Genomic DNA, 25893 nt, shown 5'->3' on the forward strand with positions numbered 1-25893 from the left:
CTTCCTGACTGGAGCAGGTTTCATGTGATTTGTGGCTCTGAAGGACCATCAGAGATGCCCAGACACTGCCATGGGTCTTTGCATTTCATTATTAGGCTCTTCCTGGAAGATGGAAGTTTCTCTGAGACCGCCCAGCTTAGGTATGTCATGAAAGATAACTCAGGCATCTCTACCATCCACCCGGCAATGGCCCCTGGTTACAGTCCCTTGGTCACCATGTGAGATTATGGATCTGGGCAAGTGGGGGTGATGCCTGAATCCAGGGGTTATGTAGCATCCAAGGCGGTCATGGAGGGAGGGTGGGTGTTGGAGCTACACTGCAAAGGTAGCTGCTACAGCCTTGGTAGACTGAAGAATTCAACAGGCACACGGGAAAGGGCTGGTGGCAAAGAACTGGACGGAGCAGCAGTGGTCCCACAAATGACAATGGAATATATATATATATATATATATATATATATATATATATATATATATATATATATATAAATCCAATGTTATTTTACACTGGACTTTTATAAAGGACTTCCTTCCATCCAGTTTGTCTTGTAAAATTATTATTCCATGCATCCACTTTGATTCTGTGACCTTTTCTTCATTATTGCTATTTGCTATTCAGATTTCCTTTTTTGCTTGCTTGATGAGTGCAGCTTTCACTGGTTAATTTATGGATTCTCCAGGGATTTCCCTTCCACAGCCCAGGAAACTCTGGCAAAGGTCATTCATTTGTGGAAGAGAATGGGTGTACCGGTCCAGCTGGTACGAAGTCAAACAGTCCTCTAAGCGGGGAATAAGGATGATTATAGGAAAGATAGAAAAAAAGATGCAAGAGACAGATACGGGAGGGCTGCGGGTCATCACTACGCCAGCCCCGAGTGTATTTCTCATAGACTTCTTATACCACAGCACCCTGGGAAGCAAAGCCACAAGCTAACAGAAACAATTTTGCTGAAATATACACAAGACATTTGTTCTCATCCAAAAAACCTCCCTAATTCCTACCACCAAGGTCAATAGAATCTTCAGCCCCTCCCCTTGAGCCTCAAGGCACCTCCTCTTATCACCTCATGCCTCAGCAGACCAGGAAATCTGCCAACAGACCCTGCCCTGACTCTGCATGGCAGGCAGATTCTCCGTCTCCCCTCTCTCTCTCTCTCTCTCTCTCTCTCTCTCTCTCTCTCTCTCTCTCTCAATGGCTCAGGCAGATGGGGAAGACCCACCTAGAGATACGCTGTAGATGACTAGGCACTGTAGTCCTTTCCTAACATGTATTTATTTTTCTTATACATGTACGAGTGTTTTGCCTGAATGTGTTTAAGTACCCCGAGTGCATGCTTGATGCTGTGGAGGCCAGAACAGGACCCTAGACCCACTGGAACCATAGTTACACATGGTTGAATCTGCCATGAGAATGCTGGGAACTGAACCCAGATCCTCTGCTCGAACAGCAGATACCCTTGGCCACCGAGCCATCTCTCCAGCCCCAAGGAGTGACAATTTAAATAGTTCTATAAGGAAACAACACTAGTCCCAGGAAACAGAATATTTCAAACAGTATAGATTTTTACCTGAAATGAATGGGAGGTCCAGTGAATTGAACCCCTAGGTAGACATTCTGAATGTAGAGGTGGATAGGCCCGGGACAAGCTACACACCCAATCACTATCTTCAGATCTGTGCATAAAATGGCCTCAAGTCTCACAATGATTAACTTATCGGGCGCACACGGGAGAGATTCTAGCAGATTATCTCAGGTATGTCAGACACCATTACAAGGGCCCTTCAAAGGACAGTTCTCTTCCTGGCAAAAAACACTCAAGGGCCGAAAGAGACTTCATGGAAAGGAGACACTACCTTACTAAAAAAGTGTCAGCTGGACAGGCTAGGCTCTCCTCTGGAGGCTGACTCACCAGCGACAAATTGTTGAAAAGGCTTGACTCAGAGGGTGAAGGTGGCTCCTGCCATGCCTGACTACCTAAGCTGAAGCTCTGGCCCCACAAGGTGGAAGAGAGAACTCCCAAAAGTTGAAAGCTGTCCTCTGACCCCCACGTGCTAGGCTAGCTATGACACACACAACCCCAGAGAGAGAGAATTTAAATTTTGTAATATTGAAAAGCAAAGCTGTAGCCATAGCATAGTTAGTAGGGCACTTACCCAGACTACATTTACCACCCTTAGAGGCAGGAATCAGCAGTCACTGTCCTTCTCAGCTACACAGGGAGTTCCAAGCTTGCCTAGGACTCTACAATGTAAGTAAGACATGTCCAAATATGAGTCTTCCCTATCAAATACTATTAAGCTTGTGTTTAGGGCAAGGGATTAAGACCCTTTTGTCTCCCTCACCTGTGACAGGTCCCTCCATCTTGTACCCTTGCTAAGGCCATTTCCAGGTTTAATTAGAATCCGATCTCCTTGAAAACTACCCCTCTCTAATCTAGGATGCCCTAGCTAACTTATCTTAGCCTTTATTAAAACTGCCTGTTTGTGTGAGACGCCCTTCCAGCTGACTAACCACTTATCTCAGCTTCTGTTAAAACTGCTTGCTTTAAACTGCTTACTTCTGTAAAGTCCCCCCCCCCCAGCACACACACACACACACACACACACACACACACACACGGCTGAGATGCCAGGATGTGGTTTCACCCTTTAAAAACCCCACTTTCTAGGCACTCAGAGCCATGCCTAGGTCCAACACTTGGGTGTGGTGCCAGATGGCTGGAATAAAGATTTTTAATGGCTACACACTGTGCGAGTAGCCATCTCTGGTGAGCTCCAAGGAACCCACCAGGTAAAATTTGCAAATGTTTTAGTTTTTCCTCACTCAGGAATACTTTTGTTTATTCAAAAGCCCAAAGTTCTGTGTTAGAAATGCAATGGCCTTGAGTAGTGAGCTTTTTCTTCTTAGAGCAGTGACTCCTTTCTCTTTCCTCCGTCACACACACACACACACACACACACACACACACACACACACACACTTCTGTGTAACCCCGGTTGTCCTATTACTAACTCTGTGGACCAGGCTGCCTCCCAAATGTTTGGCTTAATGGCACGCAACATCATCACCCAGCTAAGTTAGCATTTTTAAACAGTGCTTTATTTCTTAGAAATAGAATCTTGTGGGCTGGGTGAGACAGCTCAGCGGCACAAGGCCCTTCCATTGAGCCGGACAACCTGAGTTTGGTCCCCAAGACCACAGGTTAGAAGAAAAGACCCTACTCTTGTAAATTGTCCTCTGACACGGCACTCATGTGCCCCTTACACATGCACACATGGCTACAAATAGACAAGTATAATTTAAAAATTAAAGAGAAAGAAATGGAATCTTGCCAGGCTACTCAAGCTGACCCCAGACTTCTGGGTGAATGAAGAAAAGAAATAAAGGTATGGTGGAGAAGAAGGTTTACTGTAGATTAAAGGGAGAGCATAGCCAGAGGCAGAGACATCTGGAAGAGTCCAGAGTAGACATGACCTGAGCCATAGAAGGAGACGGAGGAGGGGAAGAGAAAAGGGAGAAAGGGGAACCGGGCACAGCAGCCAAGTAGGTCAAAGGTGAAAAGAGAACTTGGTAACCAAAATGGCTGGATGATATAGGGAAGAGCCTCTGGGGAAAGGGCAGAGTAGCTGATGTTAAGCTAGAGATTTCAGGGTAGAAGGTAGGGTATGCCAGCCTTACTCTGTAAGGGGTAGGGACTGAGGGATGCTGGGAGAACCTGGTCCAATTTGATATGATATGTTGATATGTTTGATAAGCACCTCAGCAGTTTATCCCAGGGTTTGAGACTTAATGCTGGTCAGGCAAGCGATCTCCCTATCTCCATCTCCCATTGCTAGATGAACAGGTTTGTCCACACATATTGCAGCCAATATGTTTGGGTTTTTTGGTAAAGCAGAGTCCATGCACCCAAACTAGTTGGGGAACTTTGGATGGGTTCACATGAACTTTGTGCCTCTAAATTTCCCTGGTCCTGCCCATGCCACAGCAGTGGAGGCCAGTTTCTGTTAGCTGGAATCTGAACTGCTCAAGGACTAGAGAATGCTAGGGGACACGGGAGGTACCCTCCTGTCCTTGATCTGGAGAACTCTGGCAGGGGCAGGTCCCTCATCATCGGTGACCCTTTCACTCTGGATATTGGCCAAGGTCATACAGAAAGGCAAAGGCTTGCTATATAAGGTCTACTAAGAGTCCAGTGGTAGGACTGGCAAGATGGCTCCGAGGTTAAGAGCACTGTCTGCTCTTCCAAAGGTCCTGAGTTCACATGGTCCACATGGTGGCTCACAACCATCTCTACAGCTACAGAATACTCATATACATAAAAATAAATTTAAAAAAGAGTCCAGCTGGGTGTGGTGGCGCACGCCTTTAATCCCATCACTTGGGAGACAGAGGCAGATGAATTTCTGAGTTTGAGGTCAGCCTGGTCTACAGAGTGAGTTCCAGGACAGCCAGGGCTATGCTGAGAAACCCTGTCTCAAAAAACCAAAAACCAAAAGGAAAAAAAAGAGTCCAGTGGTGGTGGCAGACAGGCAGAGCTCTAGGACAGTCAGGGCTACACAGAGAAACTCTGTCCTCAAGGGAAAAAAAAATCAATCATGAATTACGAAAGCTCTCAGGAGCTCTTCGCCTTCTCCCAGGGATAGGGAGTAAGTTTCACGCTGGGAAGGAAGAGTTGAATTGATGAGTCTACCATCCTTACAACCTTGTCTTACAGTGCAGGGACAAGGGGCTCATTGTGGGGAAAGAAATCTTGTTCTCTGTTCACAGACCCACTTGGCGGAAGGGGACAAAGGGAGGGACTCCCAGCTGCTGAGCTCTGGCTTTCTTTGGAAATTAAGATTGGATAAACTTAGGCGGGAGGACATCAGGGGACAATGGCAACCTCAGGGAAAAGCCACCAAGCAGAAAAGTGTCAACCTGCTAAGAGCCACACCTGCAAGCTCTCTGAAGAAGCCAGAGTCCCACAGAGTAGACATTTCGGCTGACTATAACACGCCTGAGAGGAGACGGAATGTAACAGACAGAAAGCCAAATGACCTTGGGCCAGCTAGTATAGTACCAGTCTCTGCAGCTGACCTAAACATCCTAATGAAGATTAGCTAGAACTCTTGGAATGTATGCTATGCGTGCTGTCCACCCACCCCAAGCTGAGGATACTGTGAGAAACATCTCAGGTTCTCTAGAGAAGAGATTTCAGTCATTGTGTGTAGACCAATTTGTATCTGAGCATCTAGGACACAAAGCTCTGCCTACTACTGAGAAACCAGAACACCAGTGAGTATGGTTAAGGGAAAAGGTTGGTTTTTTTTAAAATATATTTTTTAAAGATTTATTTATTTATTATATGTAAGTACACTGTAGCTGTCTTCAGACACTCCAGAAGAGGGAGTCAGATCTTGTTACAGATGGTTGTGAGCCACCATGTGGTTGCTGGGATTTGAACTCTGGACCTTCGGAAGAGCAGTCCGGTGCTCTTACCCACTGAGCCGTCTCACCAGCCCGGGAAAAGTTTTTATTGTCGACATGAGAGAACAGCCAGAGGCATCTGGAAGAATCTAGAGCAGAAAGAGAAAGCACCCGACCGACCGAGTGTGCCCAGCAGTCTGGAACTTGCCACCGGAGAGGCAGGAGCAGAGCAGAGTGGGAGGAGACAGGGAGAGCACAAGGGAGTGAAGAGAGGAGGAAGAAGACAGGAAGGCAAAAAAGATCACAAGCCAAAGAGGGAATACAGCTGAAATAACAGGGTGATAAGGAGAATGAGCGTGGGGGAGGGGAGCCTGTGAGCTACTGAAGTTTAGGGAAGGGGAGAGAGTGAGGAGAACCGGCTTGTTAGCATGGACTCTGAAATGTGTAACAGGTACTTGTGATAATGAAGGAGCCTGGTAGCCAGCGTGCTCTTTGGTAGTACTATGTACCACAGACGGCCATTTGTCCTCTCTGCCAGGGATAAGGAAAACGGCTCTCTTTGGTAGAGGTGAGTCAGCTTCACGAGTTCCTGGGGGACTTTCTACCCACCAAAATATGGGGGAATGGACATCACTTTGGACCTCAACAATTTAAGAAATAGCTGTTTAAGTCCAGGAGTGGTGCTCTGGTAGCTGAGGCAAGTTGATCTCTCTGAGCTCCAGGTCAGCCAAGAAGTTAAACAATGAGATCTCGTCTTAAAAGACCAAACCAAGAACAAAACAAAACTAAGAAAAGAAATAGAAATGCTTGGGTTTTTTTCTTTTTTCAAGATTTACATAAATAAATATCATTTTATTATGTATGTGAGTACACTATTGCTCTCTACAGACACACCAGAAGAGGGCATCAGATCCTATTATGGATGGTTGTGAGCCATCATGTGGTTGCTGGGATTTGAACTCACGACCTTTGGAAGAGCAGTCAGTGCTCTTAACTGCTGAGCCATCTCTCCAGCCCCTCTTTCCCTTTCTTATGTTTGTCTTTTACTCAATAAAACCACATATTGATCCCTTTGTATGCTTTACATTCTGTTCATTTTAAAGCTTGCCCCCTTTTCTGAGGTCAAATTATAAATTACTCCCCTGTCTTTTTAATAAGGATGCTTTCTATTACAATGGCCTCCCTGACACGCATAATTAAGGAACATTGCCATATCTCAGGATCTGCAAGGTACCTTTTGCCAAATAAAGTAGGTGTTCCTAATTCCTGTAATTCAGAGCTAGATGTCTTTGGATCTGTGATTCAGTCCCTGGCACTCTACATGTAGGGCAGACTGGAACACTACCCAGCCACACAAATCCCTGGGCAAACACAGAAGTCTTGCTAACCTAGGACCTTCAGCACAACTGTCTTAGTTAGGCTTTTACTCCTGTGAAGAGACACCATGACCAAGGCAACTCTTATAAGAACAACATTTAATTGGGGCTGGCTTACAGGTTCAGAGGTTCAGTCTATTATCATCATGGCGGGAGACATGGCAGTGCCCAGGCAAGCATAGTGCAAGAGGAGCTGAGAGTTCAGTATCTTGTTCTGAAGACAAGCAGGAGAAGAAAGACTTCCAGGAAGCTAGGAGGAGGGCCTCAAAGCCCATCTCCACAGTGACACAGTTCCTGCAACAAGGCCACACCTACTCCAACAAGGCCATGCCTCCTAACAGTGCCACTCCCTGGGCCAAACATATTCAAACCACCACAACAACCTTTCGCCATCAGTGGGGAAACACCAACCTGTCCTGTCCCTGGTGGAGCTTCTAGCTTCCTAAACACTGCCAAGACACCAAGGAGTGACATCAGAAACCATATACTATGAAGGAAGTGGACCTCACACTGCTGATCCGGGCAGAAGTAAACCAAAAACTAAAAAATGAACAAGCCCAAGAACCTGGCCAGTCATAATGCAACATTGCTGCGAGATAGCTAAAATTCCCAGTTTTCAACAAAAGATGATGATTCATACAAAGCAGCAGGATATCTGGACTCCTATACCAGAAAACAAAGCAACAGTAACTGCCTCTGCAGGGGCCCAGAGTCTGGGCGCAGCAAAAGTGTCATAGCATTGCTTATGCAGAGGCCCATGAACAACAGGATGTGGTGTGTGATGTGTAGATGGTGGCCTAGCACTACTGTGTTAGCTTTCTTTCTTTCTTTCTTTCTTTCTTTATTTTTTTCTGAGACAGGATTTCTCTGTGCATCTCTGGCTGTCCTGGAACTCACTCTGTAGACCAGGCTGGCCTCAAACTCAGCCTCCTGCCTCTGCCTCCCAAGTGCTGGGATTAAAAGCCTATGCCACCACTGCCCAGCCTGTGTTAGCATTCTATCACAGTCTGGATGTGGGGATGGGAACAGGAGTTATCAGGTCAGGGAAAGACAAAGCAGGAAGACAAAGGGGCATCTCTGGGACAAGCTAGAATTCTAGTGCAATAGAAACTTCTAAGGGAGCGGGGCTGGAACGAGATAAAAAGGTTTCTGAAGATAGCTACAGTGTACTTACATATAATAAATAAATAAATCTTAAAAAAAAAAGAAAGAAAGAAAAAAGAAACTCCCAGGAATCTATAAGGAATCTATAAGGTGACTCTAAGACACCTAGTAATGGGGAATATGGAGCCTGAACTGGCCATCTCCAGTAACCAGGTAAGACTCCCAATGGAAGAACTGGTACCCCAACCCAGCCACAAAAGCTTCTTTAACCTACAATTGGTCCTGCCCACAAGATGTGCTGGGGTAGAAGTGTCACATAAATCGTGAGAGTGGCTAACCAATGCCTGGTCCAGCTTGAGACCCATGAGAGGGAGCCCACCCCGGGAACCAGAGACTGGACAGCTAGAGGCCTACCTAGGATAGAATCAACCACAAATGGCAAAAGAAAAAAAAAAGTCAATGAAAAGATTGTGCTATACTCACAGATTGGTGCCTAGCCTAGTTTTCATCAGAGAGGCTTCACCCAGCAATTGATACATCAGATGCAGAGACCCACAACCAAATATTAGGTGGAGCCTGGGGATTTCTGAGGATGGGGGTGGGTGGGGGGAGAATTGCAAGAGCCAGTGGGGTCAAGGACATCAGAAGAAAGCCCACAAAATCAACTAATCTGGGCCCATCAGGGCTCAGAGAGACTGAAGTGCCAGTAAGAGAGGCTGCATGGGACTGACCTAACCTAGGCCCTTTTTGCACACACAAATGTTACACTTGTGTAGCTTGGACTCCTAGCAGTGGCAATAGGAACTGTCTCTTACTCCGTGGCCCGTTTTGGGGACCCTTTTCCTCTACTGGGTTGCCTTGTCTAGCCTTAATAGGAGAGGAGGTGCCTAGTCTTAGCGCAACTTGTTATGGCGTGGTTGGTTGGTATCCATGAGAGGCTTGCTCTTTTTCAAAGTGAAATGGAGGAGTGGATGGGGAGGGACAGAGAAAAGAGGAAGGAGGGGGAAATGCCAGTCAGTCAGGATGTAAAAGTAATCTTCTTAAGGTATATACCAGGCTATCTGTCAGGTGCCAGTCTCTTCCAGGAGGGACACTGTCTCCTGGGGGCGGGAAGTGCATCTGTGCTGCCCAAGAGAACTGGGAATCTAGGCCAGGCAAAAGGATCAGCTCTTTCCAAGTTAGGACCCTCACAAGGGACCCTATGGCCATTTTATTATTATTATTATTATTATTATTATTATTATTATTATTAAAAAGATCTTTTGCCTGATGTGGGAGCAAATGCCTTTAGTCCCAGCACCTAAGAGGCAGATTCTGGTGGGTCTCTATGAGTTCAAAGTCAGAATAGTTCTACAAGTCAAGTTCTTGGCTAGTCAGGGCTATAAAAGTGAGACCCTGTCTCAAAATAACTAACCAAACCAAACCAAAACCAAAAACTAAACTAAACAGTTCTGAGCTGGGCAGGAAGAGAGAGGTTCTTAATGAGTTCGAGGCCAGCCTTAGTCAGCTTATCAAGTTAGAGCTACAAGTGAGACCCTGTCTGGAGGAAAGAAAATTTGAGACCATATTTCAAATAGCCCAGGCTGATTTTGAATTCACTAAGTAGCCAATGACAACCTAAACTTCTGGTCCTTGGGCAGGGAACCCTCTGCAGAGCATGGGACCCAGCTTCACGAGGTTAAATTGGGCAGCAGTCAGTTTTGGCTCAAGGAAACCAGTCACCTATTGACAAACTGTTATTCTGGTTGTTCTGATGTGGAAATAGCGTCTAGCAACACAGCTGCCTCCTTCTGGTGCCTGTTCTAACACGAGGAGCTGATGAAATTGCCTAATAGGTATTGGTAATTCAAGAGGAATGGAAGATTAGTCATGAACAAGAAAGTGAGATGGCTGTTAAATCACTTAATTGGTATATACGATACGTGAAAAAAAAAAGCTGTTACCAGGTTTCTTCAAAGTTCACAAAGCCCCAAGAATTTACAGAATATTTTATCTGTAAGAGCTGGTATCTGGACTGAACTTATCTAAACTCCTGCTTTTTTTCCTTAGACTGATTTCTTAAAGATTCATGTATCTTCTGCATATGCATGTTCTGCCTGAGTGTATGAAAATGCATCATATGCAAGCCAAGTTCCCATGGAGGTCAGAAGGCGATGTGGGACCCCTAGAACTAGAGGTCAGGATGGTTGTGAACCACCGTGGTGGTATTCTTTACCAGTGAGCTCTCTCTCCAGCCCCAAACCTCAGCTTTTTAAACTGTGGGTCATGAACAACTTCACTGTTATCATGTTTCTAAACACACACACACACACACACACACACACACACACACACAACCGTGCACACTTTTTGCACACACATACTACGCTCGCTGCCTGACACATCAACTTAGATTTGAGCATATTACATATTGAAGTGTTTAACTGTGACACAAGCTTTCCTGAAACTCTTCCTGGAAATATTCTGTAAAGTTTTAGTTTTTATGACTTAACTTTATAGGCACACAATACTTAATTACAGAAAACAAGAATTTTAGTATTTTGCTATCAACATCCCTCGACACGGAAGCACAAATTACTCTATCTTTGGCTTGGATTCTGTTAGGATGTTTAATCTTATTTTTTTTTCCTTTTTCCGTTATTCATGTGTGTGGTATATTAGTGTGTGTGCATGCATCTATGTGGGTGTCCATGCTCACGGCTACCTGTCTGTACATACGTATGGAGACCATAGGTCGATGTCAGATGTCAGAAATCATCTTTGACTGCGCTCCTGCTTCATCCACGGAGGCAGGGCCTCACAGGGGCTTTCAATTCAGCCCAGAGTTCAGCAGCACAGCTACTCTTGCTAGCCTGCTCCAAGGAATCCCTTGTCTCCTCCTGGGCAGAATTTCAGGCAGGCTGCCACACCCACCCAGCACTAGTGGGTTTCTTGGGATCTGACCTTGCAACAAGTAGTTAGCACCTAAGCTATTATCTCCTCAACCCGGGATGGTTTTTAGTGTGTGAGTGTGTGTGTGTGTGTGTGTGTGTGTGTGTGTGTGTGTGTGTGTGTGTGTACACTCAGAAGCCAAGGCACAGGACGAATGTGAAGGCCATTGCTTCTTACCCCCCCCCCCCCAGGTCTCGGGGATTGAACTCAGGTCATCAGTCTTGGCAACAAGTGCAATGAAGAAACATTTCCCATGAGCCATCTCACCCGCCCTGCTCCCATTCCTGAGCACCCACAACGTGCTCATTCATTTTGTGCGTGTGAGTGTGGTGGGTGTGTGGCATTCAAAGGACAGTTTGCAGGAGTCCGTTCTCTTTCTTCACTATGGATCCCAGGAACTGGACTTGGGTTGTGGGAGCTGCTGTAGAGTACTGTAACCTGCTACTCCGTCTCGCTTACCAGCCCAGGATGCTTCATCTTAAACTGTTTGAGTTGCTGGCCTGAGTTTCATAAACATTTGTTAAATGAATGTTGGCTTGGGATTAGGGGAACATTTTCAATAATTCCTTAAGTAGCCCCAAACATAGTTCTGTTATTTTTTTTATTATATATTCATTCAAACTAGCACTCTCAGCATTGAAAGTTATAAAATCAAAATACCAGTCAACTCTGCAAAACACTACATACTAGTGTTGATGAGTCCTGATGTAACTCTTGTTAAGAGAAGCAAGTGCATCCATCTTATTCACATACAAATGTGCCTTTATCCTTAGTAACTGGTAAGACTGGCACAGAAGAGAAGCTCAGGGGTTAGAGCACACACTACTGCTCTTGCACATAAAGTTGCTCTTGCAAGTTTAGTCCCTAGCACCCGAGTTGGTGTGACTCCAGCTCCAGGGACCTGAAGCCTTCTTTTCTGGACTCCATTGTAACCTGCACTCGAGTGCACATATGCAGATATACACATAATTAGCAAGGAATAACCATAGGCTGATATGGTGGTGCGTGCCTGTAATTTCAGCACTTGAGAGGCAGACAGATCTCTGGGAGTTTGAGGCCAGTCTGCTCTACACAGCGAGTTCCAGACCGTCGGGCACTATATGGTAAGATCCTGTCTCATAGAACTACTGCTACTACTAAGTCCTTTAAAACCACAAATTGTAAAATTATGCTATGGGAAACGGAAGAAGTCAAAGTAACTGTGTTTTGTTGACTCAAGCACAGCCATGTCAAGGACCCCTGTACCTCAGACCATGGGAAATGGCAAGGCCTTCCCCTAGTCCATGTGCAGCACCTTCCTCCAACAACGCAGCCTGAGACAGCTCCCCTACAGAGCTTCTCTACAGAGATTAGCTAACCTTCATTTGGCTTTATATGTTAAGTGCCCTGAGTTTCTGAGCTGCTGGTTTGCCTCCATCAAAGTACATGACCCACCTGGAACCAGTGTTTCTGTTTGTGCCTGGGGTTTCTTCATCTCCTGTCAGTCCAGTCAGGATAACCCTGAAGACATGCAGGTCATAGCAATACAAACACCAAATAGTTGCTTTAAAATAAAATGTTCTTTTCATGAATTTATTAATACTGCAAGAGCAGCAAGTGCCCTTAATCCCGAGCCAGCCCAATCCTATAACCATCTCAAACATTTTGGAGCTAGATACAATGGTATACACATATCATCTCAGCTCTTATAATCAGAATTTCAAGGCAGGACATTTGTATTGCTCCTCCAAGACCCGGAAGCATCAGTGAAGAGGGGCTGGAGAGACTGTAAGAGCTGAGGGATTGGGAAGAACTCGGTGAAACTCTGTCCTCTGGATACGACATGGCTGGTGAGTCGGGACCACACAGCACTTGTAGCTATGACACACAACCAGCACGCACCCAAATGGTATGAAGAAGGGAAACTAGCTGGGAAGAAGAAGGGTGTGAGTAAGTGTGTGGGTAAGGAATGGAGGTTAACAGGATGTATGATCATGATACATTGTATAAAATGTATGAAATTAACAAAAAAAGAGGATCAAATGTATTAGAAGAAAAATTAAGTTACCTTCTCTCTATATGTAGAAGGTGATATCATAAACGTATTATCTTTAGAATATCCTCAGACCATGGGAAATCTAAAAAAGCTGGGGGGACTTGGAACAGTTAATTACACCAGGCAGTTAGATAACTGTTTTTCTTTTTAGGATGTAGTATCTATCAACTTTAGCATTTATATCGCATGCTGGACTCTTTTCCCATTTTCTTTGCTTACTTCTGGATCTACAGCTTTGTATCCCTGCTTTTAGAGGGTCTGGTGAGAAAAGGAGCCCACCCAGACAGAGGGTCTGAGATCACTCTTCAAAATGCAAAGTGGCCGGCGTCTGGACATGAAGTCTTGGGGGGGTGCCCATCCTTCCCTGATCGGAATGGTCTGCTGTGACTCAACTGTTTGTACAAATAAATCCATCGCATGCTGAACAGCGGCTTCCCTTCTGGGAGCTGGGATTTTGAGTGCCTGCCCAGCAGAGCATGCCCATGCGGCTGCACACTAAAATCCCATCTGAGTCTCTGCAGACCTCCCTGGCAGAAAGCATCTCCACACACATTGTCCCAACGTGTTGCAGGAGGGGAATGATGTGTAAGCATCTTGGAGGACCTGGCTTCTGATTTCACCACATAACCTTGGCTGACTTCCATTCCAACCCTTTGTGTTACATCTGCTAAGCCATGAGTATAATTATACCCTGAGTTCCGAGTCCTCTCAGGAAATTGCATTCCTAACATGGCCCTCAAATTTGTATAAGTATTAGACCTCATGATGTACTGAGAATATTGGTTTAAGAACCCAGTTATGTTATGTAATTATGTTTTTGTTTAAACCCCATGTGTGGGATATAAGGCTACTTCAGATTGTCCACAGCCACTATGATTTGTCTCCTGCTCTAAGACGGGTGTGATTTTTGCCAACTGCATATCTGCACCTGTTTATGTTTGGAATTCTGGGGACTCTTGAGAGGGTATAAATGTGAGAGCCCCAAAAGGGCCTGGCAGCTGTTGCTTGCTGCTCCCCCTGGCGCTGCTGTTGATTCCTGCTGTTGCATTTGCTTGTTTTGCTATTGCTTGATTGCTTTTTGCTGGATGTCCTAGGAACTCAATGCCACTAATCAGCAAGCAGTAGTCTAAAGAGATCTACACCCCCTTTCTCGTCTTACCTTCTTTCTCTCCAACCTAGTGTGTGTGTATGGGAGGTGGGGCGGGGGTTGGAAGGGATTAGAATGGGATAAGGGTGGGAAAGATAGTAGATACAAGAATTCAATAAAGCAGCCAAATATACATGCCTATGTCACAATACTTAATTTTGATAGTCAACTTGGTTAGATTAAGAAAAACCTAGAAGCTGGTGCATGCCTTTAGTCCTAGCACTTGGGAGGCAGGTCTGTGAGTTTGAGGCCAGCCTGGTCTTCAGAACAAGTTCCAGGACAGGGCTACACAAAGAAACAGCATGAAAGGAAGAAAGAAAGAAAGAAAGAAAGAAAGAAAGGAAGGAAGGAAAGGAAGGAAAGAGAGACAGACAGGCAGACATACACACCTGGGTCTAGAGAGACAACAATTAAAAGCATTGCTGCTCATGCAAAGAGTCAGTGTTCGGTTCCTGGTGCCCATGTTTGGTGGATGCAACTGTCTGTAGCTCCAGCTCCAATCCAATACCCTCTTCTGGCCTTTGTGGGCACTCTCAGATACCAGGGTATGCATCATATCACACACACACACACACAAGGAGAGAGAGATCTCTAAGTCGTGAGTGCGGCACACTTTCAGGAGTGTTTTTAGTAAGCATTTCCAGAGGAGGACTACTGAAGAGCGAAGATTCACCCTGAAATGGGTACACTGCCCCATGGGCTGGGGCCTCACACTGAAAAGGGGGGGGGGGGCAGGTGAGCACAAGCCGCTTTGTCTTTCTGATTTTCAACTACCAAATCCTGGAAAGTCCCAGCCGCTGTGAACTCTCCCAAAACCTTTTTGTCAGGCAATTGATCAAAAACCTAAAGCAAAAGAAAAACTGAATCTGAGATCTATCCTGGTTCTGCAACTAGACTATGGGCCAGAGGAGCCAGCCTGTGAGGGGCAGTGGCCTCAGACCTTGACCCTGATGCTGCCAGACTGAGGTCCTAAGAGGTGGAAGGACACTTTCATTAAGAGGCCTGATGAGGGTGCTATGGAGCTGGAGGCTGGAGTGGCCACCAACTTCCTTCAGACTCCTCAGGCCGAAGACCAGCTTGATTCTGGCTATTCTAAGTGGCTGAAGCTTTCGCCACACGATGGGGTAGAGGGCCTTTGGATTTCCTGAGGCAGTTTAGTATAACCAGCAATGCACAAGATAAACAACCCCTAACAGGGATGGCAGGTGCTCAGGCTACCCTGGTAAAAAGGCTCCACATGGAAGCAGCCCAGTCCAGCTGCAGAGGGTCAAGCGCTGAAGATGGCTCAGCCAAGCTGCATCAGAGGGAGCTGGCTCTCTTAGTAACTGGCGTCCAGCCATTATACACAGTACACTGTGAGCAGCCATGTTGTAAGTGTTAGGGTTGGGGTCTGTGTGGTAGACCATTTCTCCAACCTATCTGCTTTTCTTGAGGTTAAATGTTGACAGACCTCTCATGGAGCTGGGGGGGGGTGTCCCCAGCACTGGTTGCATATGTCTTGGGATGTTCAACCTTGGGACTCATCCACCCTCTCTTCTCGGTATTCTATACACTAAGCTCACTGCTTTAATTTTTTAATTTTGGGTAGTGACATACATTTCCTTAGGCACTAAATGGACTGGATGACGGGGGGGGGGGGGGCGGCAGGTGAAAAGGGTAAAGCTCCCTGCTAATGACAATGGTCACTATGAGACAGATACAAGGAGAGGTGCTGGGGTAGGAATGGTGTGTCTCTCTTCTTCTTTCTGTTGTACTGGACTGACATGAAAGGTTAGAATATACTAAGCTAGAATTGTAAGAGTAACAAGACAGGTAGGTGACAGTCCCTCTGCCTCCCTAAACAGTCTCTTTTGGGACAGAGAGCTGATAAAAAGCTGCTATGACCCTGTAATACTCAGAGTTCTTTCCCTCCCCAGACACAAGACAGCTTTGAATTACTGCTAGACATTATTTTTACATTTTATTTATCTGGGGAAATGACAGGGGTGCCTGCCATGGTGTAGGCATGGAGGCCATTAGACCACAACTTCTGTGAGGAGGACGAGGAGGAAGAAGAGGAATAGGAGGAAGAGTTCTGTTCACATATGGGTCCTGGTGGTTTTGTTTGTTTATGCATTGGGGTTTTTTTGTTTTTGTTTTTCTGGGTTTTTATTTGTTTTGTTTTGTTTTTGTTTTTTTGTTTGGTTTTGTTTTTTGTGTGAGACTGTATTTCTCTGTGTAGTCCAGGAACTCTCTGTAGAGCAGGCTGGCCTGGAACTCAGAGATCTGCCTGCTCCCACCTTCTGAGTGCTAGGATTAAAGGCTTGAGCCGCTCCAGCTGGCTGGTGTGATGTTCTAACTCTCCTAACTCTTCAGAACTGAATGCGCCTTCCCTCCAGGACACCTGTGTTGTTCTATGTCACACTCATCTCTCCAGAGCATACTCCTTTGAATATTCTTGCCCACAAGGGTGCATCGTTGCTGTCTGTGACAGCGGTGCCCTAACTCTCCTAATAAGGCCCACCTGAAGAGTAATTTCAGCTCAGTGTTCTTTCTGTGAATCTATCTTTTATCTATAACAACAACAACAAAACCTGAGGACTGTTGATTTCATATTCCGAGTGAAAACACTCCAAAAAAGTGTATACTAAATGACCCAATCCTTAAAAATAAATCAGAATTCCGGGCTGGTGAGATGGCTCAGTGGATAAGAGCACTGACTGCTCTTCCAAAGAAAGGTCCTGAGTTCAAATCCCAGAAACCACATGGTGGCTCACAACCACCCGTAATGAGATCTGACGCCCTCTTCTGGTTTCTGAAGACAGCTACAGTGTACTTAGATATAACAATAAATAAACATCTAAAAACACACTTTAAAAATAATCAGAAAAAAAAATCAGAATTTCAAGCCCTACTATACAGATGCATATATACAACTGCAGGCCCTTTGTGTTTGTATTCAAGTGATAGAGAAACTTATTGGGCAAGGTAAGGGAGGGAAACTTATGGATTTAACCAAGGAAATGAAAAAAGGAAAAAAAAACAAACAAACAAACTAAGCCACAGAGATAATAATCATGTGTAACAAACAACTGTGCTTAGCTAAACTGACCACGGTAAAAACCACGCGGGCAGAGGACCAGGTTTGATTCCGCAGCACTCACACAGTGGCTCACAGCTGCCTGTAGTTCCTGATCCATGGGATCTGACGCCCTCTTCTAACTTCCACAGCACTAAGCACACATGTGACGAATAGACATACAAGCAAGTAAACACTCATACAATAAAAATAGATATACAATTAAAAAAAATAAGACCAAAAAATGTCTCTGCTCGGGCCAGCATCTCCAACAAACCAAAGACGTCCGGAAGCCAGTCTTCTTGGCGTACCTACTCCAACAACCCGGGAGAAGCACAAAAACCCGTTCGCCTCGGGCCTTCCGTTTCCCGGAACTGAAAGGCTTAAGTCGAACATTCAGAAAGCCGGGGATGCCACAAGCCGCAGTTCCCTTTGACCGGAAAGCGACTAGGCTACCGGAAGCTATAGTTCACCGAGACTGAAAAGGAAACGTACCGACGGAAGTCGTAGTCCTGAAGGTCCAGGTCGAGCTGTCGGAGGCGGAGTCAGGACTGTACATCATGGCCGGGCTGGAGCTCCTGTCCGATCAGGGTTACCGGATAGACGGTCGCCGCGCGGGGGAGCTGCGCAAGATCCAGGCGCGGATGGGCGTGTTTGCGCAGGCCGATGGCTCGGCTTACATCGAGCAGGGCAACACCAAGGCACTGGCGGTGGTCTACGGGCCGCACGAGGCGAGTAAGCGGCGGGGACCGGGGGCTCCTGGCCGCACATCAAGGGAGGAGACCTAAGTCGTACGGCTTAACTCCTGAGCCCATGCAGCAGTATACTACAATCCCATCTGAGTCCCTGTGGGCCTCCCGGCAGAAAGCATCTCACACAGGTTGTCCCAACGTGTTGTAGCGGGGATGATGTGAGAACCTGGCTTCTTTTGACTTCATCTTACGAGCTCTTTCTCTTGGCCGACTTCCATTTCAGTCCTCTTTGTGTTGCATCCTCTAAGCAGTGAATATAATTATGCCCTGAGTTCTCAGGAAAATTGCGTCCCTAACATGGCCCTCAAATTTGTGTGTTAGGCCCCGTGAGGTACTGAGAATATCGGTTTCTTTAAGAACCCAGTTATGTTATGTGATTATGTTTTTGTTTTGATCCCACGTGTGGGGTATGGAGCTGCTTCAGATTGCCCTCAGCCACTATGATTTGTCTCATGCAGGGACCGGGGGCTTGTGATCCCACCTCGAGGGAATATACCTGTGTCTTACAGCTTAAGTCCTCCGTCTCAGTGGGCCCTCTGCTTAGCCTTTTTTTTTTTTTTTTTTTTTTCTCACGGGCTGCCCGCTTCATCTCTGAGGTGCCTCAGCCAGCCTGGCGAAGCTCCACTCACTCCCTGTTCCTTCAGCTCATTCTTCCCACATCTTGTCAGGAAAAGGCCTCTCAGGCTATTTCTGCACCTACTACATCGATTTTCCTGGGTCTTCCACCTTGCTTGTTTCTCTACGGGAACATAAACTCCTAAAACAAGGACATTAAATTATCTGCCTTTATTGCTGTGTCGCAGTGCTGTAGCAAGGCTGGCAAATGTGCACATTTTAAGGTTTGCTAGCATATGGAGCTCGGCTTTCTAGGTGGATGATCAGGTATAGAACACATGAGGGAAGACTTGGTAGGGAGAGGGACAGTAGATCAAATAGAGTTGAGGAGTTACCAAGGAGGTGAGGACCCAGGGCTTTGAAAGTCAGGGAAATTGAGATTTTTTTTCTTTTACATTACTGTAATGGGAAGCTTCTGGAAGGTAAGTAAAATATTAGTGTGTGGGTTACACAGTCAAACCAGATGTTTGTAATCATGGTGGCCACAATGGGAATAATTTGGGAGGAAATGGAGAAACTGAAGAACAAAGAGTTGGCTGCTAAAGGTGACAATGCTTTGGCTTAGGTTGAGAAGTAGCCCCCCCCCCCCACTCAGCTATGATTTGGAACCAGAGTAGCTGGGGTTTTGTTTGTTTGTTTTAGCACTTTAGAAAGAGGAGGAGGAAGGTTGAGCCATCGAGTGCGTCCCAGGAGGTAGGCAGGCCTGGCTCATTCATTCTTTTTCCTCTAGATCCGGGGCTCCCGGTCTCGAGCCCTGCCTGACCGGGCTCTAGTGAACTGTCAGTACAGTTCAGCCACCTTCAGCACAGGTGAGCGCAAGCGAAGGCCTCATGGAGACCGGAAGTCTTGTGAGATGGGGCTGCAGCTACGACAGACCTTCGAGGCAGCCATCCTCACACAGCTGCACCCCCGCTCTCAGATCGACATCTACGTGCAGGTGAGCTACCTGCACCGTCAAACCCCTCCCCCGGGGGCGGAGCTTAAAGCTATGTGGGCTGTCTGAGATGCTGCAGGATGCGGATGTCAGTCCATCAGATGTCTTGATGCCCCCTGTAGGTGCTGCAAGCAGATGGTGGGACCTACGCAGCATGTGTGAATGCAGCCACGCTAGCAGTGATGGATGCTGGGATACCTATGCGGGACTTTGTATGCGCATGTTCAGCTGGCTTTGTGGATGGCACAGCACTAGCGGACCTCAGCCACGTGGAGGAAGCAGCTGGAGGGCCCCAGCTCGCCCTGGCCCTGCTGCCCGCCTCCGGCCAGATCGCACTGCTTGAGATGGACTCGAGGCTGCACGAAGACCACTTGGAGCAGGTGCTAGAGGCTGCTGCCCAGGCGGCCCGAGGTGTGCACACTCTGCTGGACCTTGTCGTCCGACAGCACGTGCAGGAGGCCTCTGTCTCACTGGGGGACTGAGTGGCAACCACCCCTTTCCAGAATAAAGGCCTGTTCTTCTCCCGAGTACACCTTACTGTACAGCACTTAAAAGCTGCTCAGGGCCCTACAGCGCAGTTTATAGTGCAGTCCCTAAGTGGAGAGAGCACTTGTGCTAGGAAGAGCAAGGGTGCACCTGTTGTGCCTGCCCAGATATTAGGGTCCGCAAAGACCCCTGGGAGTATGAATCTGCATGCGAATTCAGACTTTCTTCACCCTTAAGCTTGGACCTCAGACTCCTCCAACACACCAGATTTGTGCTGAGAGCCCTGAGCCTCAATTAGGCAGGGTTTTTATACTAGTTTGATCAGGGAGCAGGGGTCTCCTGCCTGTCAGTTGCCTTATTTCGCAAAGTTATCTTTTTTTTTTTCCTGTTTTTTTGAGACAGGGTTTCTCTGTGTAGCCCTGGCTGTCCTGGAACTCACTCTGTAGACCAGGCCTGCCTCTGCCTCCTGAGTGCTGGGATTAAAGGCGTGTGCCACCACCGCCCGGCACAAAGAGGTATCTCGATGCACAGGGTTTGGTCAGTGATGAGCAATTTATCTGTAACCGTTGCAATGGTAGGCACTTTCCCTCTATTTCCCTGATTGGCTCTGGCCCAGGGCAGTTTCTTCTTGGACTTGTCGGTGGTATTTCTATTAACCACAGTTCAAACCGGGGACCAACAAACTCAAGTTGGAATCAGCTTACAAATTGGAGTTTCCCCCTTCGCCTATGTTGGTCACTCAAGTCCTCCAGCTAAGGAGTGTGCCATGCTTACACAGCCCATCAGGGACAGGAGCACAAGGCCGAGGTTGCACTCAGCTGGCTATGGGTGTCCATCATTAAGAGATGACATTATGACGTAACGGCAAAATTAGCTATTCAGAATCAGCCAAATAATTTTATGTTTGAGGATCATCACAACATGAGGAACGGTATTAAAGGTCAGAATGTTAAGAACCACTGGACTAATGTCTTCTTTCCTTGGGCCTTTCCTCCCGCTTACTTTGGGCTCTAGGAGGATAGCCACCTTTTGTTGCTTCTTGGCCATCTATCCTTAGGCCCTTACCCCTGCAACCTTTTAGAGAAACTACCTTCATCGCCACCACCACCCATCTCCTCTGGCCACCAACTCGCCCACTGTGCCAGTGAGCCCACTGTCTTAAGGTTCATGACATCCACAGAAATGATTTAGCGTCGAATCCTCAGTTCACACGGGTCCCTCAAGTCATAGCTACAACACTGTCATTCAGTATCTCACTTCAGCAGGCATCAGTCTTTTCTCGTCGTTCTAGCTCTCTACCCACCTGCGTTACACTCCCGAGAACCTTTAGGCAGGCACACTGTCGCTGCTCTGTCGTGAGATCCGCCAGCGTCCCGCCTTCCAGCTGCTCGCCCGCAGCTTCACAGCCCCAGGTTCCAGTTCCGCCCACTGGCCATGACTGCATCCCGTACTTCTCCAGCCTACCTCAGTTTTGAGCACGCGCAGAGCTGGCGACCTCAGTTGTGAGCATGCGCACAATCTGGTTTCCCAACTCCGTCTGCCGCTACCAAGAGTAGTGGCGCGATGGATCCTGGGACCGGAAATTAAGGCAGCACCGGGCGCCGGGTCCGACAGGAACCCTGCTCTTGGAGGTGTCAAGCTGCCGCGAGAGCAGAGCCCCGCGCCCCGCCATGGGTCTCCTGTCGGACCCGGTGCGCCGGCGCGCGCTCGCCCGCATCGTCTTGCGCCTTAACACACCTCTCTGGTGAGGGCGGGCACAGGGGGCGGGACTGGCGGGAACTTGAGCTGCTGTGGCTCCACACGCGCCTACTGCTCCAGGGTCTGCGACCTCTTTGCAAGTGTCACTCAGACACTGAGCTTAGAGCTCTGGTCCCTATCCATCGCTGATCTAGGGTCTTAGATCTTTTTTCCTTTCCGGAGGCAGGATTTCTCTGTGCAGCCCTGGTTGTCCTGGAACTTATTCTGTAGACCAGACTAGCCTCGAACTCAGATCCGCCTGTACCTGCCTCTGCCCCCTGAATGCTGGGATTAACAGCGTGTGCTGCCACTGCCCGGCTTTGGCTCCGGGTTCTTAATGGCTTGGACCATCCCGCTGGACCCTCTGGGTCATGGTGGAAGCCACGAGCTAGCGTTCCAGGTCGGGCTAATTCCGAGCCCACTCTGTACTCTCTCGCAGTGTGCTGAGCTACGTGGCCGGGATCGCCTGGTTTCTGGCGCTGGCTTTTCCGCCGTTAACCCAGCGCACTTACATGTCTGAGAATGCCATGGGCTCCACCATGGTGGAGGAACAGTTTGTAGGTGGAGACCGCGCTCGGAGCTTTGCCCGGGACTTCGCTGCCCACCGCAAGAAGCCGGGGTGAGTGCCTAGCAGCGGGCTGGGGATTTCAGGGGCGGCCGAGACCAGGGAGCTCTACTTAGAGGCTATCTTTTGTGTCTCCAGGGCTCTGCCAGTAGCCTGGCTGGAACGGTCCATGCGATCCGTAGGGCTGGAGGTCTACACCCAGAGCTTCTCCCGCAAACTACCCTTCCCGGATGAGACCCACGAGCGCTATGTATTGAGGGAAAGGGGTGTGCCTGGGAGAAAAGCACATTGGAAGGGTGGCCTGGGTTGGGTGTCTTGTTGAAGTGCCCTGAAACCAAGAAACTCTGGGAGGGATGGTCTGAAGAACTTTAGTGGTGGGCATTGAAGTGCCAGGAAAAAAGACAGGCTTCAGGCTGTCCGCTGGAGGGTCTGCTGAGGCTTTCCCATCAACTCTTTGTGCAGATGGTGTCAGGTACCAACGTGTATGGCATCCTGCGGGCCCCACGTTCTGCCAGTACCGAGTCCCTGGTGCTTACTGTACCCTGTGGTCCAGATGCCACCAATAGCCAGGCTGTGGGGTTGTTGTTGGCACTTGCTGCCCATTTCCGAGGTGAGGCTCTGGGGCTCTGGTCCGGGAGGATTTGACCAATGCCCCAGGCCCTTTGCTGACCCTGCCTTTGGCTTCCAGGGCAGATTTACTGGGCCAAAGATATCATTTTCCTGGTAACAGACCATGATCTTCTGGGCACCGAGGCTTGGCTCGAAGCCTACCATGACATTAATGTTACAGGTAGGTGTAGCCCTAGTCTTGCTCCCCATCTCTTTCAAAGTAAACCGCGGTCCCTTGTGCCCCCTCTAGTGCTCACTGCTTGCTCCTACAGGCATACAGTCATCTCCCCTGCAGGGCAGGGCTGGAGCCATCCAGGCTGCTGTAGCTCTGGAGCTGAGCAGCGACGTGGTCACCAGCCTCGATGTGACAGTGGAGGGACTCAACGGTCAGCTGCCCAACCTTGATCTGCTCAACCTCTTCCAGACCTTCTGCCAGAAAGGGGGGCTGTTGTGTACACTCCAGGGCAAGGTGGGACCACCCGCTTGGGAGCCTGGGGCTCGTGAGAAGGGGTGAGTCTGTCTGATCCTGTCCCCATGCCTCCAAAGCTGCAGCCCCAGGACTGGACGTCACTCGAAGGGCCGTTGCAGGGTTTGCAGACACTGCTACTCATGGTGCTGCGGCAGGCCTCTGGCCGGCCCCACGGCCCCCACGGCCTTTTTCTGCGCTACGGAGTGGAGGCACTAACCCTACGCGGCATCAATAGCTTCCGCCAATACAAGTATGATTTGGCGACAGTGGGCAAGTAAGTTCTCTGGACCCCTTTCCGTGTTCAAGGTCATGTCTAGCTGGGGTGAGAGGGTGGCTGGCCCTGACCTGACTGTGCTCCTGGCAGGGCTCTGGAGGGCATGTTCCGCAAGCTCAACCACCTCCTGGAGCGCCTGCACCAGTCATTCTTCTTCTACCTGCTGCCGGCCCTCTCCCGCTTTGTCTCCATCGGACTCTACATGCCCGCCACGGGCTTCCTGCTCCTAGTCCTTGGACTCAAGATATCCTCCACCCTCGTGCTCGCTACTCACTTGTGGCCAAACTCACTCAGATCCCTTTAACTATAAAGGGGGGATAGTCCTTCATCCTACATATGGTAGGGATAGGGAAGTGAGCCTAAGATCTCCCACCTAGCAAATCACATCCAATGGCTTGTCTGGGTCCTTGACTTGCTCTATGCTCTGGAGCTGTGGATGCAGTTACACCAGGCTGGAGTCAACCCGGAGGAGGCTGGGAAGGCCCCTAGTCCCGGGACTCCACTCTTGCCAACACAGGTGATGCTATACTCTACTGCTCTTAGGATGGGGGTTTTAACATACCCAGCAGTGCTTTGGTATGCGTCCTTGGGGGTTCTCCTATTCCTCTGGCCTAACTCCAAGTACCCATGTGTCCTGCAGGGTGTGGGCCTGGCCTCACTTACGGCACCCCTGCTGATCTCTCAGGCCATGGGTCTGGCCCTCTATTTCCTGCCTGTGCTGGGCCAACATTTAGCTACTCAGCATTTCCCAGTGGCCGAAGCCGAGGCTGTTGTGTTGACGCTGCTCGCGATTTATGTAGCCGGCCTGGCCCTTCCACACAACACCCACCGGTGAGCAGCTGGGCCGGACAGCTGGAGCTGGGTCCCTGAATACTCAAACGGATTCCCAACTACCCTTGAGTTTCTTTCCTTGTAGAGTGGTCAACTCACAGGTCCCAGACAGGGGCTGGATGGCACTGAAACTAGTGGCCCTCATCTACCTGGCACTGCAGCTGGGTTGCATTGCTCTCCTCAATTTCTCCCTGGGCTTCCTGCTGGCTGCCACCATGGTCCCTGCTGCTGCACTCGCCAAGCCCCATGGGCCCCGGTACGTGCTGGTCAGCCTCTTCTCCACCGGTACCTTTGCCCCTTACCGGATGGCTAGCCCTCATTTATTCACTTGCTGGCATCCTCCATGGTGCGTACTTAAATGTTGCCCTTCTCCCCAGGACACTGTATGCTGCCCTGCTGGTAGTGACCAGCCCAGCAGTCACACTCTTCGGTAGCCTGTTCCTGTGGCGGGAGCTGCTGGAGGTACCGCTGTCTCTGGCAGAGGGTTGGCAGCTCTTCCTCACAGCATTGGCCCAGGGTGTGCTGGAACACTACACCTATGGCGCCCTCCTCTTCCCAATACTGGCCTTGGGTCTGTATCCTTGCTGGCTGCTTTTCTGGAATGTCCTCTTCTGGAAGTGAGGTGTCTGGGAAGGGGTCCCCCAAGCCTCCGTTCTACCTCCTCCCTGGGAAATAAACAAGTGCTGTGTTTCTGTACCTTGGGATCCTGGCCCGCTGTCTTCTCAGAGCCTCTGGCAACTGGCCAGGCGTCCTGTTCGCCCCTTTAGAGGAGCCACCCTGGTCGTGTTCTTGGGTGTTTCTCTCCTGATGGCAGAAGTGGGAGCCCAGCTCCATCAACTTCTGGAGGGGAGCCTCAGTTGGACACTGAAGGGGCAAGGGTAAACCCACCGCCAGCAATCCGTGCAGTCCTGCAGGTGGCCTGCAGGTAGGCAGCCCACGTACCTATGCAGTGCTGTCTAGTGCTGTGCTAGAAGCGATTCTGGGGCATGAGATAATCCATAGCCAGGGTTTGAGGGCCTGACAGCTGTGGTAACCAGAGACCTCACAGCACCATCTTAGTTCTGAGCTGAAAGGATAAAGGAGTGGGAGTCTCAGGAGGTTCAGGGTCTGGGCTGTGCTTCTAGCCAAGGCTTTTTGGAGTAGAAGAAGCGTGAGGCGCCACCTAAAGTAGCACAAGCCAAGGTGAGGTGCCCACCAGAGGCAGAACTCGGCACAGTAGGGAAGGTGGTCCTCAGGTCTAGCCAGGACCCAGAAGCAATAGACTAGGAAAAAGAGGACAGTCCGAAGCAGGACAACACCGACGGAAGCGGGTGGTTGTGACAGGATCCCCAGAAGAAACTACGGTACCTTTTGTGGAAGAAGGAAAGAAGTATGTTCTTTCTGACGTGTTAGGACCATGTCAGTAACTTTGGTGGTTAGTCTGGAGACACATCATGGGATGGCCACAAGACCTTGACCTAAGACACTTTAAAAGTGAAAAGAACCAGGTCTAGAGGTGTCTTTACACTGCCCAGTAGTGGCTTCAGTGTTTGGAAGGGAGCCTTCTGCCCAAGGAAACTATAA

The 25893-nt window shown here is 48.6% G+C and overlaps 3 protein-coding genes across 7 annotated transcripts in view; 2 read left to right on the forward strand and 1 right to left on the reverse strand.

Annotated features, from left to right (window-relative positions):
• The window catches only part of Oplah (5-oxoprolinase (ATP-hydrolysing)), a 34579-nt gene extending 13272 nt beyond the window's left edge, over positions 1-21307 (reverse strand). The window contains exon 1 of one of the 3 annotated variants that reach the window (XM_006521509.3): positions 21149-21307. Coding sequence is in view for 1 of the 3 variants with exons in the window: in XM_006521508.4 (XP_006521571.1) it covers positions 17554-17620 (67 nt within the window). In the remaining 2 variants the exon portion in view is untranslated. Of the gene's footprint in view, positions 1-17553; positions 17818-21148 lie in introns of those variants that run through there. The other 2 variants (XM_030248806.1, XM_006521508.4) reach the window with 2 other exon arrangements.
• Exosc4 (exosome component 4) lies at positions 17523-20796 on the forward strand. The gene is made up of 3 exons (NM_175399.4): positions 17523-17789; positions 19156-19362; positions 19482-20796. The coding sequence occupies exons 1-3, from the start codon at positions 17619-17621 to the stop codon at positions 19839-19841; spliced, it is 738 nt and encodes a 245-aa protein (NP_780608.1). The 5' UTR covers positions 17523-17618; the 3' UTR covers positions 19842-20796.
• Positions 21308-21419: 112 nt separating the features above from the next.
• On the forward strand, positions 21420-25026 carry Gpaa1 (GPI anchor attachment protein 1). 3 transcript variants are annotated; one of them, NM_010331.2, is made up of 12 exons: positions 21420-21589; positions 22022-22201; positions 22286-22397; positions 22610-22757; positions 22836-22937; positions 23029-23225; positions 23303-23499; positions 23590-23743; positions 23921-24016; positions 24140-24330; positions 24416-24586; positions 24708-25025. In NM_010331.2, exons 1-12 carry the CDS (start codon positions 21516-21518, stop codon positions 24949-24951), a joined length of 1866 nt encoding a protein of 621 aa, NP_034461.1. In that variant the 5' UTR covers positions 21420-21515; the 3' UTR covers positions 24952-25025. The 3 variants fall into 3 exon arrangements, with proteins under 3 accessions (NP_034461.1, XP_030104197.1, XP_017171921.1); XM_030248337.1 differs by having other exon boundaries at positions 21458-21589; positions 22286-22413; positions 23029-23499; positions 24708-25026; XM_017316432.1 differs by lacking the exon at positions 21420-21589 and having other exon boundaries at positions 22125-22201; positions 22286-22413; positions 24708-25026.
• Positions 25027-25893: the final 867 nt, after the last annotated feature.

Source organism: Mus musculus, chromosome 15 (assembly GCF_000001635.26).
Source record: "Mus musculus strain C57BL/6J chromosome 15, GRCm38.p6 C57BL/6J".
NCBI lineage: Eukaryota > Metazoa > Chordata > Mammalia > Rodentia > Muridae > Mus > Mus musculus.